Source organism: Diadema setosum, chromosome 10 (genome assembly GCF_964275005.1).
Source record: "Diadema setosum chromosome 10, eeDiaSeto1, whole genome shotgun sequence".
Taxonomy (NCBI): domain Eukaryota; kingdom Metazoa; phylum Echinodermata; class Echinoidea; order Diadematoida; family Diadematidae; genus Diadema; species Diadema setosum.
Window position 1 is genome coordinate 14,729,265 of NC_092694.1, and position 14,734 is coordinate 14,743,998.

The 14,734-nt window shown below is 38.9% G+C and overlaps 1 protein-coding gene across 1 annotated transcript; it reads right to left on the reverse strand.

Annotated features, from left to right (window-relative positions):
* On the reverse strand, positions 1–13,645 carry LOC140233782 (steroid 17-alpha-hydroxylase/17,20 lyase-like). The gene is made up of 4 exons (XM_072313876.1): positions 12,947–13,645; positions 4,007–4,381; positions 2,019–2,292; positions 1–397 (listed from the first exon to the last, which is right to left on the reverse strand). Exons 1-4 carry the CDS (start codon positions 13,643–13,645, stop codon positions 60–62), a joined length of 1,686 nt encoding a protein of 561 aa, XP_072169977.1. The 3' UTR covers positions 1–59.
* Positions 13,646–14,734: the final 1,089 nt, after the last annotated feature.

The following is a 14,734-nucleotide window of genomic DNA, read 5'->3' on the forward strand; positions in this document are numbered from 1 at the left end:
GTGAGCAATTATTCTCTCATTCGAAATTCTATACCTCTATAAACTCTACTTTTAAGTCGTCACCCGGTTTCTCTAACGGGTGCCATTTGCCCGACGGAACCGACGACTGTGAGACTTTCGGCACCTTCGCAGCCAGCCGAGTTCCTCCTCGGCGGTCGCGATCGCAGCACGATCTCGTATTCGTCTATGATCCGGATTGGTTCGGGACTCGTCGGCGTCAACTTCGGTGGTGTTCGTGCACTCGTCGGTTCGAAGGTGAACGCCTGCACCAGCATACCCAGGTTGACAAAAAGGGACATTTTGGCGAGCTTGTCACCCAGGCAGGTACGGAGGCCGATGCTGAACGGCATGAAGTGTCTTGGAACGTGAACCTTTCCTGCTTTATCGAGAAAGTTGTCTGTATCGAACAAAAAAGCAAGAAAGATAACATATGACCTCAGAATGATTTTACTCAGAAGAGTACGAAAGCCGACTGATGTACAACATAATTATACGTGGAATGATGGAAAAATGAATAAGTCAGAGCCAATACTAATCACTTTTATGTGCCACTTACAAAAATTATTATCTGCCTACCGTGTAGAATTGCATGGATTGGTTTGATTGCGTGAAGCTCTTCACATTTCCAGTTAATGAAGATTCATTTATAAGCGTGGAAATAACTATAATCAAATTGATACATCCTGTACTTTGAAGATCTTTCCTTAGATAAGATAGAACGTGAAAGTGACAGTTGTAATCAGATTATTGAGGCTACCAATGAGATCTTAGGAGGGGAAGTCAGACGTTTACCGCAGACGTTTGCGCAGAAGTCTGGGAATTCAAACTCGTGCGCCAGCGCTCCCTCGTGATTTGACTTCATTATACTACATGCATGCAGTTACCATAACAGGGAAGAGTCATCGCGGTAGAACAAAAATTAAATGATATCGCGAGGGAACAAAGTATGGCGTGCTTATTGTTTGGGTTTTTCACACATCTCTCTCCCTTTTGTCTGTAGGCCTATGTCTCTGTCTGTCTGTTTGTCTGTCTGTCTGTCTATCTGTCTGTCCGTCCAAGGAGGTTGAAAAGATGGAGTAACAACAGAGTTATTCCCTTTGATCCCATGTTCGAAGCCGCCGCTCAAAAATATTTGAAGCATGTGCCAAACAGGATCTGCCGCGCCGACACGAAGACAATTGACTCGTGTCTCATTGCATAATCACCAGCCACTTTCAAAGGAAAATATGTCTTTGTGGTGGTAATTACTTTTCGCTATCCCTTCTTATAGGTGGTACAGAGAAGAGGATGCGCGAATAGAAATTGAGCAAAAATGCTGAAATAAAGATGAAAATTACTCTACTGGGCATACCCGGGCACTAATCTGATATATCTATCAATAAAGAATTATACTTGAAGATTATTCCATTTTAGTTTCATTTGTGGAAATTAAGCGGAAAAGTGATAAAACAGGTTTCCAGAATGGTAGAGTTTTAAACATTTTCACATAATACAGCTCTGATTTACACTTTTGCGCAAATTTCTGAACGGAATTGACTTTTCTTTTACATGGTTTATCATTAAGTGAAATTTCATTTCATTTAATAGATAAATTAAGCAAAATATGGCCAACATTATGATAACGTTCAAAATGAATCTTCAGATTGCTCAGCAAGACGGCGGCCTGGAACATCCATCATCAAAGGCACAAGTGCACCTGTGGAATTCTTTTGTACATCAATAGAAATCTGACAAGTGTTTGAATAATTACAGCCAGTTGGAACTCCATGTATAAAACCTCCTTGGTCTGTCTGCCTCCTCTCTTTCTTCTGTTATATGTAACCACGCAAGTGCAATACACGCATAATGGCGTCGCTTAGGCAACCGGTCGTAGAGGATGAGAGTCTGGCTCTAAAGCGGATTACAGTTAACCCGATTCCTGCGAAATCACCATAATATTTGCGGTACAGCACTAATCGTGCATGCACCCGAAATCAACTGGTTAAACGTTAAAAGAAATATTGAAAAATATGACTTGCCTGGATTGAAGTTATCGGGATCCTTCCAGTTTCGCGGGTCGTGGTGTATCCACCATAGATTGCAGAACACCACCGTGTCCTTGGCAACGTCGTACCCGCCCACACGGGTGTCACGTGTCACTCGGTGTACGCCATTGAGGGACGACAAGGAGCTGTGACGTAGGATCTCCAAGACAGCGGCGTGCAGGTACGGCAGCCTCGAGCGGTCGCTCCAGCGAGGGGCGGTACCAGATGGTAGTACGCGGGCCAGCTCCATCCATAGGCGAGACTGGACCTGTGTGAAATGAAGCAATACGGGAAGAATGATTGTCCGATGTGAAACAAATGAGAATGATTTGACATGGTCTCAACAGAAAGGTGTTAAGATTGAAAAATAACCTATTCTCTCCTTTGAAGTCATAATCGTCACCTCCGAGAAGCTGTACCCAGGTGTCTTGACAAAAGAGTATCAGTGATTAGGATTAGTACTCTATCCTGTATACAGCAGTAAGGACTTCTCTCTGCTGGAGTTTACTGTCTATTTCACTGTACTGGCCAGCGGCAGCAATAAATGTTTGGGCCGTGAATTGAAGCATCGAATCAAACTGCAACGTAAAAATTTCGCTTTCTACAGCAAACTGTAGAAACACATGCGTGTCATTCATTATAGGCCTATCATTGAAAGATATACGAGATTAAAAGACAGAAAACTTACACGCGCACATGAGCTGAATATGGAAATACGAATTTTCAGGAGGACCTAATTTTTCGGTTCACTTTGATGTGGACATTAATGAGGGGAAAAGAAAGAATTACACATGTTTATAACTCTGAATTCTTTCCTAAACTGTTACAAACAAATTTAAGCATTTCGTTCAGAATTTTACTTTGAAATACAGCGTGTAATTCAGTAAAATGAGATTTTTTTCGTATCTTAATTTTGTCTTTGAGCTAGAGCGGTGTCGAGCATGACTTCACAATATATATGTTTGTTAAAGACATCCCACTGTAATGCTTTGGAATCCGACTATGTGTTTGAGGATAGCAATTAAAGAGTCGCTACTCCATCTGTAACACCTCCCTGGTCTTAATAAACAAAGTAGACGCAATTACCAGGTATACCTCATCACATGCTTGCGATTTACTCTATCATTTAATTTTCAAATCTTCTGCGATATCAAATCAGCCACCATTATTTAGCTGAATTGCTCTACACCTGCTGTACAATTTACACCGTGTGACTTATTTGTCTGAATTAGATAGATACGTAGGTGGCATTACAGATTGTGCATTTCCATATGCAGTGGAGGCGATTTGGCCGTCTTAGGTAGATGTAAACTTGGCGGGAAATGAATGCCGAATTCAGCTCCCAAGTTTATCCAACGAGTTATTGTTCTCACGAATTATCCTATTCAGACGTTGAAGCGATCGTCGACACACATAATGTATATCTTTATCATGTGATATAAGGGGACTTCATATTATGTTATGATGTATGCATCAGTGTTATTTTGATTTTGCAGCGATTGATGGGTCGTATCGCATCTTATGATGAAATGACATGGTACTTCGCAGTTATGATAAGGACCACAATTTCTTGTCTACCAGATGCATGAAACTTTGATATAAACAAAAACAAATTGCAAACTTAGCATATTTAACCTCGAATCATTAATTTCTTCATAAATAATATCATATGTATGATGAAATGATATATTTCACAATAATGATAAATACTATATTTTTCTCTACCTGTTGCATGAAACTCTGATATAAATATAAAAATAGTGCATGTCAAACCTAGCATACTATCGGCCGGCAGTTTAGATTCAACTCGAATCATTAATTTTTGTATAAATTGCAGTTACATACCGAAAATCGTGTTGTATTGACTTTTCTAATAACCGAGTACGAAACATTCCACTCTGAGACGCAAGATTATGGTGAAAGTTTTCCAGCCCAGCATCATTCGTCATGATTCTAAGCCCAGTTTCACGTAGCCCTCCTACCTGTGGATAGTGCACGAGGTAAGCCATCGCCCACCGCATCGTTTGGAGAGTAGACTCGAATCCTCCAGCGAACACTTCCCACATTGCCATCACGACCTCGTCTTCCTTCATTGTGCCCTCACGCCCGTCATCCATATGGACGTCCGGGTGGTCGTCCAGGTCGTCGCCCGAGGCCCGTGGTCGCAACGGTTTCTTGAGAGTGGACTCGCACACGTTGGCGTTGTGATCGCGCCCATGAACGAGCATAGTGTCCGTGAAATCGCGGATGTTTTCCTGGTCGAGGGTTGTGAGGTGGTGGTCGTACTCGCGCTGTAAGATTGTGTCGCGCGTGGTGCGAAGGTCGACCACATTTTGTAGTCTCTTCCAAGGAAATATCTGAATTAAGGGAAGAGATTTAAAAAGAAATACAGCGTAAAGATGATACTGTTCTCTAGACAGAAAATAACAAACAAAAGGAAAACAAAGATAAGCAGTGATAACGGCTCAAAAACGGTGTTTATTTATTTATTTATCTATTTTTTTTTTGGGGGGGGGGACGGTTTTGAAGTAGACGATGCTATATACATGTCATGAGAAAATCCATATTCATTCGGAGGAAACATAGAGATGTACGTTTTAAATTTCCTTTTCTTGAAGTTTATCAAAGGAAAATTCCATGTCCCGATGGCATTCTTTTAAATAATCTGTATAGTTGTTGTTTTTTTTCTCTAATGAAATATACCGTCACATCTTACATTGCCTGTAACTGTAACTGAAAAAGGAGAATAGATTCACTTTTTGCAAAATGTCAGTGTGCTTTATCATTTTGTGTATACCCAGAGGAGACAAGGATCACTTTCAGAGGCAAGAATTTCAAGGACGGAATAACGATGAAATAATATCACTGTTCACAGATTGAAGGTCTTGGGCACCACAAGGGAAATCTTAGCCACAAAAGCGTTGCTGGCTACGGTGTAACTTTTCAAATCCTGAGTCGGGTCGCGAGCGAATTTCTCTGAATTTTGCTCATGTTTTACTTTTCCTCCAAGATTTTCTCCCTTCGGATTTTTTTATCACAGTGATTGATGTGTTAGATAACATTCCTGCCTTAGGATCTGATTGACGACGCAAGCTAAATTACATAAGTCACTAAAAGTCTTGCTCAGATGACACAACATACAAAAAAAAAAAAAATAAGTAACAGTGCCTTTGAAGCTACTACATTTTACGGAAGAAAAAGAAAGATATTTGTCATGTGCTTTGTGTATAGTTCCCAAAAGCGCTTGAGAAATATTTCGCTTCACTATAAAACACAGGGAATCATACGAAGAATATCAACACGATCGACCTTACACACACACTCAGAAATACCAAAATGAACTGTCTTTAATTACATCACAGAAGTCGCCCGCTAAAAACTTTTATGGTGCACTCCAAGCAGAACATGCTATCAAATATACCAAAGTGTATACACTGCATTGGTTTTACCCTATTACTGCAAAATGTTTGCTAAAAAGAAAAGAAAAAAATCCTGCCAATTCTTCGACTTTTCTATTACCTGACAACATGGTTCTGCATGACGTATATAACACACTTTGATTTGACGAAAAAGAGTTAAAAAAAGACGTAATACAAGCTGTGTACAGGTGTTAACTCTTATAAGAAAATAAGTCTCACTATCAATCGGTAAATTAACACGTAAGATGTTCATTTCATACCATGAAACGTGACGACATGCTTGCATAACATTTTCCCCTCATTTACAGTGTTAATTTGTCCACATTTTCATTTTATTTTATTTTTCAATACCTAATAATTATAGATAACAATTTGTTATCCGGAAACATGTTCACTCATGCCACCAGTGCGCAATGTCAAATTTGAGAATACTATGTACTTACGTGGCAAAATGTTACAGGAGATAACAGTAACAAAATATACCTGTTCATAACAGTGCTTTCGCAAATATGACGACAACCATTACACTAATCATGATACACGGTAAAATGTACCACGATTGCCATCATTGCTATAATAAACTAGTAAAAAAAAAATATTCTTATCATTATTGAATAATCTTCTAATTCAATAGTAATTCTCGTAATAATAGAAGGCAGTTCACGTTAACACCATTATCTCAGCAATTATAACAGTATGCCCTAATAATATAATCAAAATAACAGTTTTGAGATAACACATTCAAGAACTGACTTTCATGAAAATTGTGATTCTACTAATATCTTACAGTCAGTTGGGATTAGAATTGATTACAATACATTTTGGGCGGGCGCGAGCCGTTGCCTTGGAGATCGGATCAGTAGTAACTTTGGACCCGAGGCTGTAGGCGAGGGAGTGAAACAAAATGCCTGATTGAAAGCTCCCCACCCCCTCCGCACCATCTATCTGCACGACGAATTTGTATATGTTCTTCAGCAGTGACGAAAAAAAAAAAATACTGTGTAATGTCGGGCGTGTAAGTATCATTTCTCCTTAACATGTTGGACTGGATAGCGGTCATTGAACTGCCGTACAACGACCTAAAACGGCGAAACACTCTTTTCCGAGATTTTCACAAGAGGTTGTCAGATTTTGGTCCTCAATAGCCGCCGTCACACTGGCAAAAGATCGAGAAGTTTAAGATCGCCATCTATAAGATTTCGAAGTTTTGCCAGTGTGACCGCGGCTATTATGTTTTTACTCAAATGCAAGTTTCATAAAATATGTTAGCAATATTTTGACAGAGAGGGCTGAAAGGTGAATGTCAAATAGACACACACACACACACACACACACACACACACACACACACATACACACACACATACATAAATATTACAGGTACTTAAGAAATGTATCTATCTATCCCTCTATCTATCTATCTATCTATCTATCTATCTATCTATCTATCTATCTATCTATCTATATATTATGTACATGTATATATGAATTACAAATATATTCATGGACCATACATATTATGTATGTATACACACACAGATGAGAGATCATTGATACAGTTCTTGATGAGTTACATCATCACTAACATCATGTATGTCAGTTTCGTTTTCTTGTGCGAGGTTTCGAACATGTGTGCCCCCTAATACAAGACAAAAAATATACAAAACAAAACAAAACAAAACAAAACAAAAAAACAAAACAAAACAAAACCATCCCTTGGCACGCTTCAGAACCTGCGAACCGTACAGCCCCCAAAAGTATGCCACAACGGTACTGACATAGATATATTGTCAGTAACTATGCAACCCAGTACAGTAGTGCAACCACGCGTGTCAGCACACCGGCAATTCACCTCTGAAAAGTTGTTAGAAAAAAAAATCCATCAAGTTCAACCTTAAGGCATCATCAGATTTGGCAAACGTAAGATGATTTTGCTAACGAAGATGGAGTACTCGAATTTACGCTAAAGGTTACAAAATAGGTAAGGTGTACTTTCTTATCAATCTAGGAAGAATTCTGCTCTCCTGTTGAACTATCTTGCGTGACAAAGTTATGGCGCTAAACAAAGAATGACACCTGTGACCGTCCCCAAATTACCCTGGTCGTCTTCGAAGAAGAAGGAGCTGGTGACAGGTAGAGAAACATATCACTATACCTACACCCCCATCAAGTCACATCAGAAGGAAGCAATGCAAATATTGAATATCAAGCTCTTGATTAACAATACGCCTATTATGTGTTGGGGGCATCCTGTACTTTTTTACACTTGATAACAACTCGGCACGCCGGCAAAGAGTCATTCGTCATGCTTGTAAACTTTAGACTCTGGATATCTTGACATCTTCTCTCTCGCTCTTTTTTTTAACTTTGTGGGTTTTTCGTGCTATTTGCACTACTGTTAAGTGGCAGTGACGTGGCGACAGAAAACAAACTAATGATAGTATTTAGCACGCAACCAGGTTGCGTGTACTTCCAAATTAAATAGCTAAGCCTGTATGACATTTTAAATCGAGCAAGGTCGTTCCTGAGTGATGCCGCCTCATTTCTTCGATTGATCAACAATTTAAAGAGACACTTTGTTCTCTTCGGCACATGTATTCCATTACTGGTAAATCATATTGAACTACTTTACACGTAAAAAAAAAAGAAAGAGAAAATATATGATTATATATTCCATGTATCGTAAAGTAAATAAGAGCAATTATTGATGATCTTTCTTTACCGCAATGACACTTGTTGATCAGGAGTACAGACAGACTGACACCAAATTGGACACAGTATTCCTATACCACAAACAACGGAGACAAACTATTATTACAATGGCCTTTCTGAGGGAAACGGGTTTCTTCGCTTGCAGCAATAAACATAATCTCGATTGCATAAAACAAGGATGTAATATAGGGCCTACTCTGAACCATAAATTTCAGAAAACTGCAAAGTGTGACAGATAACAGCGAAGCTACCAGTGTGATCCCGAAGATAAAAGAAGCGTTCATCCTTCATTTCTCTAAGAGAGAAAAGGGGGTGTTCTTCTGTCAAGGCAGCTTAGGGAAGAAATATAGCAAGTGTATCGTCGGAGAACACCAGTATTGACAGCGCCTTTGTGTGAGGGCCACTGCGACCTACAGAAATTATCATAAAGGGGGAACGCAAATGTATCAAAAGACAATTCTGGACCTTTGTGATAAACCCCTATACAAGTTTTCCGAACAAGAATGGTGTGGGGGATAAGTTGACACCATATCAATCAAGATTAGTTCAGTAATATGGTTCGTTGTACTTTGTAGAGGGTATAGCAGAACTGGCGATCGTTAATCAAACAGCGTGTGATTATGAATATTCAGTAGATGAGTTCAGCACTTAAGCCCCGCCCCAATGCACCGTAAATATTGATAGATCATATCTATATGTATTTATGTATCTTTTTGATGAGGGTTTTGTTTGTTCTTTCAACATCATATAAGATTAGTCAAAGCAACGCGGTCTTTATTCATTTCAACTGTTAGTTTGAAAGGCAAAGCCCCCGATGGCATCGTTATACTTGCGTTGTAAAGCAAATTGGAAAACCTTATAATATAAAGATATTGTATGTTTCACTCTAAAAGATTCTGTGAAGATGATCGAAGAAATTAAACTTTCAGGAAGTTTTTGAAACTAACAAGAATTATTCCTAATTTGTAATGCTATGTTCTCAAAAGAAAGCTTGATTGTTACTTCAGGCGTGGCTAATGAACAATACCTTACCGCAATATCTCCGGACATTGAAGTGTAGGGAATATAACTCTAAATAAGTGAAATGCGGTTTCGTTTATGATTTTTTAATGTATTCTGTTAAGATATCACTTCATGACGTCTGCGATAGATGGCACTACTGGCCGAAGAAAGTGGTTACAGGAACAACTTTTAAAATTTCAGTTTTAAAATTTTACGTCCAGAAATTTAATACGCACCCTTTTGGTTTCTTGTCGTGTGGTACAGACTTTCAAAGAGCATTCTAAGTTCTAAGGAAACGAAATATAACACGAGTTGAGTTTTGCCAATATTTCAAAGTCTATCCTAAGTTCTATAAAAAAAGAAAAAAAATAATTCACTAATTGATTATGAGTTTTGTCAATATTTCAACAATATATTGTGACGAAATACTATGTAGACCCTTATTATATCTTTCCACGATTTTTCCTTGGATAAGGCTTGGGATATCTCCTTCCTTCAGCAATCCTTTGCAGTCACACACACACACATATACACATCAAACAAACAAACAAACAAACAAACAAACGAACGAACACACACACACACACACACAAACACACTTACACATAGGCCTACACTCACATAGACTTCTGCAACTACTTACTCTAAAAGAGTTGCCCAATATGATAATACCCAGAGATCTGTTTTGTAGCGAAAGACCATCTTTACCCCCCTACATACCTATCTGCTCCAAAATTAAAACTTTCTCTACAGTCTCAATTGGTGCTGTGTCCATACACCGTACTAGGAGGATTGGTCAAAAGCAATTTTCTTGTGGCGCCACAGCCAAACTTTACAATATCCTTCGAGACGATACGGAAGAAGGCAAAGCGTTGTGATTAAAGCATTGTCTTTTCATGTTCCACATGAACTAACGCGTGTGCGTGTGCAACTACTGTATTAGCATGTCGAGGTACTGTAGATTTAGGCGCGCTTCAGGCGCACGTCCGGATTTAACTGACGTTCGGCAAATCAGCACAACTGACTTCAAAGTAGGAAAACAAAGAGACTATAACCCCTAGAACACAAGTCTGCCTTATACCGATCGCTTTGTCTGTGTGTGTTTTGTTTTGTTTTTCATTGAGGAAATTGATTATTTTTGTCTTTATCTGATGGGGGTGGGTATAGGTTCTTGATTGACTTAGCTGAACGAGAAGTTTGGACATTTATGTTGGAGGATGAGGGTAATGGCCGTGTAAGACAAGACTATTACACTATATAACTGGGTCGATCTTTGCTCGGGTTACCTGTACTATTGCAAGTTTTCAGGTCAAACATTTACAGCTTTATCCACGTAGAGCTTCGTGTCTGATTATCACCTTCTTCAAACAAAAGTTATATCTTCAAGTACCACAAGATAAACAAAAAGATGAGATGTCCCAATCTTTATTGACTAAAAGATGATAACATCTCTTCAAACTCTAAATCAGGGTCCGTATCAACAAAACTAATAGTATTCTAGTTTGCAGCAGTCTATCGTTGTCACTCTGCTGTTTGGTTGTTGCTGATTTCGTGTCAAAGTATGGCCTCTAAAAAGACTCAGAAATGTCCATATTTCATCACACTTCCCAGTAGAACTAACCAACCGTCAATACTTTTACATCGACTGTTTTGCATGCATTTGCGTGTTTGTTATTCATATGTATATTTGCACAATATATTCAAACTGATAATCCTTGTGCTACCAGAAATACATCGGTTCAAATAAGATTGTGTCTCAACGGAATCTGTTTCGGGCAATCTTGCTGAATCTCTTTTTCTTTCAGACAGACAAGTCATATAACACAACAGGGACCACTACTTGTAAGGCCTATAATTCGCTCATGTTAAAGTATGTTTCTAATTTTCATAGAAATTTAGCTGGTTTACAATATTCCGTATCATAATGCATAATGTTAATATGAGATAGAAAAGCGGATTGAAGCAGAATATACGTAGATATGTTTTTATATCTTGCGTTAAAAAACACTATGATGCAAAATAATGACAAAAAAAAAATCAACAACAGAAGTTGTCTTATACCCCCCCCCCCCACCACCACCACCTACCCTCCTGTTGTCTCACAATAAGTAGAAGCCAGTTAGAAATAATCACATCGAAAAATATCATAAAACGTTTGTATGAAGCCATGGACCTGTTATAATAAACGTTAAAAAAAAATAAGGAAAGAAAAAATAACTCCGTTGGTTGCCAGAAGCAGTGTCTGGAAGTCGTAAGTTTGATTTAATTTGATTTGATTTGATTTGATTTCTGAATTTCTTTTTCATATATAAATGTATGATGTCAACTGATCGAACTTCTTGAGCACAAAGTCATTTGAATGTAAAAGTGAAAACAGATACATGATTAATTCAAATATCCAACATTATTCTATTAAAATGCAAAATGAAAGCGAGCAAGCAATATTCTGTGCATATAACCGTGATAACCACACATAGAATTCCGTGTACCTGTCGTTTAAAAGACAAATTAAGCAACTCTAGCTATAAAAGAAATATAGGTAAACAGAAAACCATCATCATAAGCATAAACATATCTCTGATGTCGCCCCAAACAGTCTGTCTTCAGGCAGTCCAAAACCATAAATACGTATATTGTAATCTACCAGCTTAACAACAAACATTAATTGTTGGGTTTTTGATTTTGTTGGTTGTTGAGTTTTGCTTATATTATATTGTGATGCGTAGTATTGTCAACTTCACGTATTTTTCTTTGTTACTACATTGCATTGATGTTGTGTTATTTTGTGTATGAAAATGTTGTTGGAAATGAAATAAATGAAATGAATGAATGAATATTATATAATATGTAATATATAATTATATGCATATATATAATATATATATATATATATATATATATATATAATATATATATATATATATATATATATATATATAATTTTATTTATTATGTTTCGCTTTCAAGGTTTAACGTCTTCCCTATTGATTAATACTATATATACCCGGAATTATCTAAATGGATAATTGACCTGGTTATGTACGTTAAATATTTTCTCGAATAAAGAAATGATTCAATCCAAATTGATAGAGTTTACTTGGTGATGATATTTCACTTCAATTTGATGCGACCCTATTTATCTTCATTCAAATCAGTACAACGATCTTGACATTTTTGTACATAAAAATTGAAGTGAATAAAAAGAAGACAAGACAACCGTTAAAAAGCAAACCTTATGTTTAAAACAACTTTACTCTGACAATGGGGAACATGAAAGGTACTTATAAAGAAAACTAATATACACACGTATATCAATGAATGGCTAAATACAGGCGATATACATTATTACATTAATTAACATATAAAAAAAAAAGACCAAGGGAGAGATAACAAGCAGAAAAGCACATGGAAGAAAAAGTGGATTAGTTATGAAAGTTGACTGCAAATTTTACACTTACATGACTGATGCACGTACCAATACGATACACAGCATTCAAACTGATTAAAATTTTAATTCAGTTATGCTGTATATTCAAAACGATTCAAATGTTCATGGACCAACATACTATCTCTGGAGATTGAAAAGGACTCTTAATTTTTACGTCAAAATACAGACTGGCAGCCTGAGTAAAACTTGAACCGAGAGCTCCAATATATTGGATCTATTGCATGCTGAGGTATTGGGGGAGAAGTTCGTTTTCAAGAGGCAAATGGAAGGCCGAGGCATTAATCTTGTGGAATGATTATACAATGGCGAGTAGGATTGGGTAGAGAAACTAATGGTAATACCTTTAGGGCTGGAAAAATATCAACGGGATGACCAGGTTGGAAGATTTCCTTCAGCTTTTTGTTGCTGTCCACGAAGGCCCAGAGCTCGGGGTCATCGTCATCGTATCGCCTGCCGAAGGTTAGGGCGCAGACGACGTTCAAGATCGCGATGGTCAGCTGCCTACTCGGATTCAGTGGACGGTCAACGAGCGAGCTCAATTTCTCCCTTAGGTGTAGGGCTTCGGAGAGGATGGCCCTCTCTGCCGGGGCGAGGTCGGGTGAGAGAGTACTGCCAGCTTCGGGATGACGATCTCCGTCTGCGCTGGGGCTGAGGAACTGGCGTAGCGCGGCACCAGTGGCCCGCTTGTGAGCTTTCCAGGACTCGCTGTAATCGGCGAAGGCGATGCCGCAGCCGTTTCTCGAGAGCAGCGAGAGCGTGAAGTTCAGCGGCCGACCGGCGAAGTCCTGCGCGTTTTTGACGAAAGCCTCTCGGACTGCGCTCGAGCTGCTGAGAATCAACATCCGGACGGGGCCGAGGTGAATGGTCACGACGTCGCCGTGATCGTCGGCGACTTTCCGCAACTTCTCGTAAGGAGTCCCTGATCCAGCGAAGATGGAAACGTTCCCCAGGAGCGGCCACCCGCGTGGACTCGGCGGCGACTTCCAACGCACCTGACAAAACTCCCTTCGCTTTCCCGTCCGTCCTACGAGAAACTTCATCAGGAGAAAGGTACTTACGCAAAATAAGATTTCTGTGATCATGGTTGCCTTGAGCAGACGATGTCGTCGTTAACAATTCAAGGATACGTGAAGACTAGTTGTAGTGAGTTGGCGTTACAGCTCCTTTACTTAAATAGGAGTCGATCAAGATACCCAAGGACTTTATTTTTTTCCTCAAACCGACCTTCACCGAGATAATACAGCCCGCCCTTTATCATGAATATTCATCAGGTGGGCCGACTTTAGACTAGGGCATTATCCGCGACCATCTATTAAGTGATTACCTCCGCGTTACGATGTTTACAAACTCTTGTCCTCTATTACAGTTTGGTGCCAGGGCGTCTTTAAACATAGGGAAATTAGACAGCTTGTTGATACGCCACCATCACCCTCCCCCTTTTGTAGTATAGCCTCCCGCCAACCGTCGCACTGCTGTTTTTTTCATACTCCTCGTTAGTTTTTAAAACAATCTTCTGTCGCTGTCTTGTTATACATGTTCATTATAATCGTAAAATTGCGATGGAAGAATACCTCATTTCCCAACGTTGGATTGTAACGATCCTTTCGTAAGGTACATCAGCTTGCACTTATTCACGATACATGCACATAATGATTCCCCTTCCCCTAAGACATTATGTAAGTAAGTAAATGTGTATGTACATACATAATTATCGTCTCTCTCTTTTTTAGTTCTACAAATAGGGCTGTAAATAATTATTTGTCGTCACTCCATTAATTTGGAGCTTTTAGGCCCGAATTCACGAAGGTGGTACAGATGAAACCATGGTTTAAACCATGGACAAAAACCATGGAGCGCCAAGTGTCGCACGGAATTTTTCGTTACGATTGGTTATTTCGTCGACAAAATGTCTGTTTCGTTACAGAAATTATCATTTTGTGGACGAAATGTTCATTTAGTTGGAAAATATTGTCATTTCGTTACAAAATAATCATTTCATCGACGAAATGACTGATTTCGTAACGAAATACTCCATGCGACACTTGGCGCTCCATGGTTTTTGTCCATGGTTTAAACCATGGTTTCATTAACTTTGTACCACCTTCGTGAATTCGGGCCTTAGTGTTTCC

Coding starts and splice junctions, on each gene's coding strand:
- LOC140233782 (XM_072313876.1), bottom strand. CDS start 13,645: ATGAAGTTTCTCGTAGGACGGACGGGAAAGCGAAGGGAGTTTTGTCAG. Junction 4,382..12,946: donor ATATTTTTCCAGCCCTAAAG/GTATTACCATTA, acceptor CCCTTAATTCAG/ATATTTCCTTGGAAGAGACT. Junction 398..2,018: donor TCCCGATAACTTCAATCCAG/GCAAGTCATATT, acceptor TGTTCGATACAG/ACAACTTTCTCGATAAAGCA.